This window comes from Sus scrofa, chromosome 11 (genome assembly GCF_054392235.1).
Source record: "Sus scrofa isolate SSC_HxYL_T2T_F1_AM1 chromosome 11, Sscrofa_HxYL_maternal_Yorkshire_Landrace_v2.0, whole genome shotgun sequence".
Lineage (NCBI taxonomy): Eukaryota > Metazoa > Chordata > Mammalia > Artiodactyla > Suidae > Sus > Sus scrofa.
Window position 1 is genome coordinate 8,368,205 of NC_139393.1, and position 6,815 is coordinate 8,375,019.

Below are 6,815 nucleotides of genomic sequence, written 5' to 3' on the forward strand. Positions count from 1 at the left end.
GGGACACATAAGGGAAAAGGTGAGAGGAAAACAGAGGGAGACATAGCCACAAGACAGGATTGCCTGGAGCCACCAGAGCTGGAAGAGGCCAGGGAGGACTCTCCCCTAGAGCCCCGGGGGACTGCCAACCACCTGACTTCAGACTTCTGGCCTCCAGCTCTGTAAGAGAGTCCATTTCTATTGTTTTAAGCCACCCAGGTTGAGGTTATTAGTTATAGCAGCCTTGAAAAAATGAATATACACTCTATTTCTAGGATGGGGGCATGGCTTTCTTTCTCATGAATGTGGGATCTGGCCAGGACCTACCCATGCATTATTTCATTCATTTGTTTAGCTAACATTTCATCTACGTTTCAGGCTCTGTGCTAAGCTCTGGGGACACGAAAGAATTCAGAAACTGTTCCTGGGCGTTCCTGTCGTGGCGCAGAGGTTAACAAATCTGACTAGGTTTTGGGTTCGATCCCTGGCCTTGCTCCGTGGGTTAACGATCTGGCGTTGCTGTGAGCTGTAGTGTAGCATAGGCTGGTGGCTGCAGCTCCGATTAGACCCCTAGACTGAGAACCTCCGTATGCCACGGGAGTGGCTCCTGTCCTCAAGGAGTACCCAGTCTAGTGGAAGAAAGAACCATGAAGAGATCACAATAAATGCTTTAAATACACCAGGAGGGACAAAAGGGGGCTCTTGGGGTGGGGTGCTGGTGGATGTTGTCAGGCAGTTTGGCAGGGATTCTTGGGGAGAGGGAGGCCCGGGGAGGGGGGAGACAGACAGGGCCAGTAGTGGCTGGGTGGGTGGGGGCGTGGGGGTGTGCTCGAGCACACACTCACACACACAGTTCTGGGAGCCAGAACCCCCTGTTCTGAGAAGCACCCCCACTCCACTGTACCCATGGCTTGAATGGAAGTGGCCGTGCTCTTACAGAGCTCACTACTGGGCATATCATGGTCCCACCTGTCACAAGCACCCCCCTCCCCCAGCTCTTTGACACAGGAATGTGTGTGTCTGCTGGGGTCTTCCCACCCTGCCCAGGGAGCAAGTTTGCAGCAGGGAGAGCAGACTTCAGCAAGGACGGTGGGGAGGGGTGCTGAGCTCTGTGCTCTGCAAGCCCAGTCACCCCGAGTCACCCACAGATGGGTCATTCAGTGCTCTTCAGCCAAATGCCATCAACAGAGAGGTGAAGGCAGTGCCCCCTCCTGAGGACCCCAGGCTGCTGGAATTCCAGATGGACAAGTGCTCCTGGTGAGTGAAACTGAAACACTTCAGCTCTGTGGAAAGTGCAGACCAGTTATGCGTAGGACACCTACCCACCTATGTTCCTCAAAACATAGCAGTCGCAGAGCTCCGCTAGTCTAGATTTCATTTTCGTGGCTGCTGGGACTCTTTACTCCTGGACATGTATTGCATACTAATGGAAGAAAGTTGCTGACCCTCTCACTAGATCCCCCCAGTAGCGTTTATAAAGATGTCATTTAGCACGTACATCCTACAAAACTTATACAAACTTTTTAGTTGATGAGCTAAATCTAACGCTTTTTTTTTTTAAGAAAAAAAAAAAGTAGATACAAGTACTGTCTAACAAGAATTATTCAACTGATAAGGAGCCATCTTCTAATTCCTCTAATAAAGCTACCTTTAGGCAAAATGCTTCTTTATTGCTGTCAAATGTCCAAAATTCTCAAACAAAAAATATACATTATTTAAAAATTGTTGGGCAGATTATGAAAACTGAATGAAGCGTATAACCCCCGATTGTGTCTTGAATCTGAAAAATAGCTGTAAAGGACATTTGGGGGACATTGCGCCTGATAGTACTATCGTGCCCACGAGAGGGCTCATGGATGTGATAATGGACTTGCCGCTGGGAAGAGGAGGTCTCTGTGCCGAGCAGCTTCATGCTGAAGATGTAGGGGGAGTGTTGCAGTGACTGGCCTTGTGTGGATTGCACTATGCTTTCAACTTTGTTAAATTAAAAGGTGGGGCATTAGAAAAAGAAGGCTACTCTAGGATTGCTGTTGTTTGAAGGGAAAAGATACTATTAAAGCGACTCTTGCAGAGAGGTTTTTTATGTTAGTAGTCGGAACAATTCATAAATCCTGACAATCACCACATCTTTGGAACTGGGAAAATAGTGTCCTCTGTTTATGGACTGTCAAGTTGAGATTCTCCAGAGACATTTCTGGCCCCATCTGGCTTTCAGAAGATCCCCCAGCCTGGAAGTGGTTACCAGAGAGGAAGCCTGGGCGATCAACAGACACTGAGCTTCCACTAAACCCACAGTGGCTGGTGGGTTCACCGAGAAGGAAGAAAGACATGCTCTGACTGCTGTGTCTCTTTAAGAAGCCACACTTTTCACAGAAAACATGAAAAGGAAGAAATTTATTTATTTATGTGTTTATTTTTGTCTTTTTGCTATTTCTTGGGCCGCTCCCGAGCCATATGGAGGTTCCCAGGCTAGGGGTCGAATTGGAGCTGTAGCCACCGGCCTACGCCAGAGCCACAGCAACGCGGGATCCGAGCCGCGTCTGCAACCTACACCACAGCTCACGGCAACGCCGGATCCTTAACCCACTGAGCGAGGGCAGGGACCGAACCCGCAACCTCATGGTTCCTAGTCGGACTCGTTAACCACTGCACCACGACGGGAACTCCGGGAAGAAATTTTTTTAAAAACCGGTGTGTCTGTGTGTGTGTGCGGTGGTGGGAGGTAAGGAGTAAACAGGATGCCCTGACAGTGGAGGAGACAGAAGACAGGGCCCTCCAGTCATCGTAAGGGTAACCATCCCTGGGCGTCTGCTCTGTGCCAAGATCACCCAACACTTCACAGGAACCTTTAATCCTCGCAACCACTTCGTGGGGGGAGAATCCCATCTTAGAGAGGAAATTGGCCAAGGAAGGTCAATGCCATGGCCAGGCTGACTGTAAAAAGTGCAGCCAGAGTGTCAAACCATGTGTGTTTAACTGAAAAGCCAGGCAAGCAGTTTACCACCCAGTACTGCCCACAACTCAGCCGGATCCAGTACTCAGTATATAGGGGTCATTTCTCAAGTCTCTGTACTTTGTTTTTAATAATAGAAGACACAAGCAAATTTATAGGAAACCTCTGGGATGGAGTATGTCGTTATGCAGAGGTTGCTGGGGTGAACATCTATAGCCGGTGAGACAGGCTAAGTACAGAACAATGTGAATAGGTAAGCACGTCTCAGTTTAGCTAGAGAACACAGCAGTGGTACTCAGAAAATGAAACTTAGGGCTGAGATGGCAAAGTTATCACAAAAGACCCCTCACACATAGTCAGTAGTCCAGTGGTTCTTCAGTTTGCACATGAGACTCATCTGGGAAGCTTCTAATATCCTAATGCTCAGGTCCCATCCAGACCAATTAAATCAGAATTTCTGAGGGTGGGTTTTTTATTTTTAAGCCCCTGAGACATTCTGAAATGCAGCCAGTGTTGTGAACCACTTTCTAATCCAATGTTCAAAGGAAAAGCAAGCTTGTTTTTTGTTTGGCATGCAGATGAACAACTGCAACTAACAAAAGCATCAAGAAATAATACCTTGCCTTTTTCTGATGCACTGGTATTTTGTTTTACTTTTTTTTTTTTTTTTAAAAAGAAAATTACTGGTCTTGACCGGGTGTGAAAACATTGGATTAAGAATCTGTGTCTGGCGAAAAGCTTGGTGTTTCATATAAGCATGGGGTTAGAACACTGGATACAGCCTGGTGAAAGCACAGCCGATTCTAACATGGTTGACTTTGTGGCTCATTTCAGAGAAGAGGTTCGGCGTCCTCCCATTAAAAGTCTTCAGCGAGGATGAAACTATAAGGGTGTGAATCAGCTTCCAAGCCTGGGTAAGTGCACGCTTTGGTCTCTCTGCTACCGCAGAGAGAACACGGGCTCTGGAGTCAGATCCAAAGAAGTTCTGATTCAACTTTTAACGTAGTTACATGGTCTTTTGCCTCATCTTCCCACCTATTAAACAGCGAGAGGATTATCGAGAACCTTAAGAGCACAGAGGACAGAGCGCCAGCTCACTAGAAGGCATTCAGTGCCAGTTTACTTCTCTTTGGGTATGATTTGAAGTTCAAAGTCACTTTCCCTAGTGCAGGCAGAGGTCCTCAAGGGGCGAGGTCACTTTTGGTTGTCAAAACAAGGGCCTTCAGTGTGTATTCTTCAGTGCACAGGGTGGCCCCCACAGCAATTACCCAGCTCACACATACGACTATGTATAAAATAAATGAGCCACGACTATACACGATACAGCACAGGGACTACAGCCAAGATGTTGTAACTTCACACGAAGTGGTAGTTCTCTTGTGGTGCAGTTAAGGATCCAGCAGCCCACAGCTTGGGTTGCTGCTGTGGCACGGGTTCAATCCCTGGCCTAGGAACTTTCATAGACTTCTGGCACAGCCAAGAAAAAAAAACAAAAACAAAAACCCAAAACAAAACTTTACATAGAGTATAATCTATAAAAATTTTGAATCACTATGTTGGATACCTGAAAGTAATATATTGTAAATGAACTATTCTTCAGTTTTTAAAAAAAAGGTAAAAAAAAAATTCCATGAACAAAATATCAACATTTTACATAAAAACAAGCTGTTAGTGTTTTAAATTAAAAAAAAAATTACCCAACCCATAGTGTCAGCAGAGCTAAGGTTGAAAAGCCTGGCCTTAGAGGAACCCCCATCAGGAACACGTCAAAGTTGGATGAGGAAAAATTAGATGATCTGCCTAAAAGCCACAGTGCTGAGGGCGACACAGTTTGGACCTTTGGATACAAACCAAATCTTTTCCTACCCCCAAATGTGCTCTTTCCACTACACTGTTCTGCCACCGGCCCTTAGCAAAATAACTGCTAAGGGGTCCATGCTATACTACAATTCTGGGGAAGTAAAACCACTAGTGACTGAAAAATCTAATTTATCCTGGAGTTTTCAAATATGTTACACAAGCTTGCATTGTTTAAAAACTACATGCAAATACCAACTCAAAAATAACAAATTTTGACCGGTTGTCTTTTAGGAAGGTTGCAGGGGTAGCAAAGTTAGACCACTATGGCGACACCATGGCACATGTGCCACAGCCGCAGCAGCACAGAGTTCCTTGCTCAACATCCTGCCCACAAGGGCTTACCTGCACCAAGCCTACTCAGTACTTTGAGGAAGTGAATCTCTCTCCAAATATTATTTAAAACTCAACCTCCCCATAAAAGGATGACATAATTGTTCTGTGCCATGATGACGTATAGTGAGACATTCCTCCACAACAAATACCTCAGGCAAGACAGAAGTCTGGATATAAATCAACAAATGGTAATAGGAAAAACAAACAGAAAACCCTGAGGGAGTTCCCTCTGTGTCACAGCAGGTTAGGTATCTGGCGTTGATACAGCTGCAGCTTGGATTCTATCTCTGACCCAGTAGTTTCCATGTGCCACTTGCTGCAGCCAAACACAAAACAGGAGCTCCTGTCGTGGCACCGCGGAAATGAATCCCACTAGGAACCATGAGGTTGCGGGTTCGATCCCTGGCCTTGCTGAGTGGGTTAAGGATTTGGCGTTGCCGTGAGCTGTGGTGTAGCTCGCAGACTCGGCTTGGATCTGGTGTTGCTGTGGCTGTGGTATAGACTGGCAGCTATAGCTCCGATTCAACCCCTAGCCTGGGAACCTCCATATGCCACAGCACAGGTTCGGCCCTAAAAAGCAAAAAAAAAAAAAAAAAAATCCAACCTTGAAAGCCTCTGCTGTTAAAAATGAGTGGTTATTGATCACATTAGTTGAATGTGAAGCTTATTTTTTGGACTTTCAGAAAGCAACTCTCCGTAGGCTACTTTGTACAGGGACACTGCACACTTGTTTCTGATGAGGAATCAAGGACAGTAGAAATCAAGCGAGCTTCTTCAGGGATACTAACCAAGAAGGTTAAGTAATTGTTGCTCACACTTTACCAACCTTCATGATAAACTGCACTCAAGGTTCAATTTTCAAAGTTCGATTACCAAAATGACTGGACGTTTTTCGAAATATTTTCATAAAGTGACATGACACTCTAAGGGAAAATTAAATATAAAGTTAAGTACTTTGTTAAACGGAGCATTCATCCAAACTGGTCCATGTCCTGAAACATCTAGATGATTACAAGGTATATTACCCTGTGTTATAAAATAGTCAACGTGACAGTGTGTTCTTCCCACATCCAAAAATGCAGTCCTGAGGTTTGCAAACTATAGCCTGGTGAGCCTTTTTTTTTGCAATACTGCTTCTCCTTTTCAGAAAAATTTTAACCTTGAATAAAAACAAATTGATTTAGACCAGACTGATACTTCCCTCATTATGATCAGGTGCTGTTTGGGGGGGAGAAAAAAAAATTTTCCCATTGTTTTAAAAATCTTTGGTTTTTATGAACTTCCTGATTGTACACAGAACCCTATCTTCACCTCTCAATGTGTAACTGTATACTCACTGAATATACATTTGTGTGCACTATAGGAAAAATCATAAAAACCGTAAGAGACAAATTACATTAAAATGTAAAGCCTCGGAGTTCCCGTCCTGGTGCAGTGTAAATAAACCCGACTAGGAACCATGAGGTTGCAGGTTTGATCTCTGGCCTTGCTCAGTGGGTTAAGGATCTGGTGTTGCTGTGAGCTCTGGTGTAGGTCGAAGACGCAGCTTGCTGCTGTTGCTGCTGTGGCTGTGGTGTAGGCCAGTAGCTATCTATAGCTCCAATTGGACCCCTAGCCTGGGAACCATCACACGCCCCAGGTGCAGCCTTTAAAAAAAAAAAAAAAAAAAAAAGCAAAGCCTCTGAGGAGT

At 45.2% G+C, this 6,815-nt stretch overlaps 1 protein-coding gene across 1 annotated transcript in view; it reads left to right on the plus strand.

The window, feature by feature from the left end:
* Nucleotides 1-3,846, plus strand: part of LOC102159067 (cilia- and flagella-associated protein 337) — a 135,413-nt gene extending 131,567 nt beyond the window's left edge. The window contains exon 31 of the mRNA XM_084981303.1: nt 3,767-3,846. Within this exon, the coding sequence (XP_084837429.1) occupies nt 3,767-3,812 (46 nt within the window). The 3' untranslated portion in view covers nt 3,813-3,846. The remainder of the gene's footprint in view (nt 1-3,766) is intronic.
* Nucleotides 3,847-6,815: the final 2,969 nt, after the last annotated feature.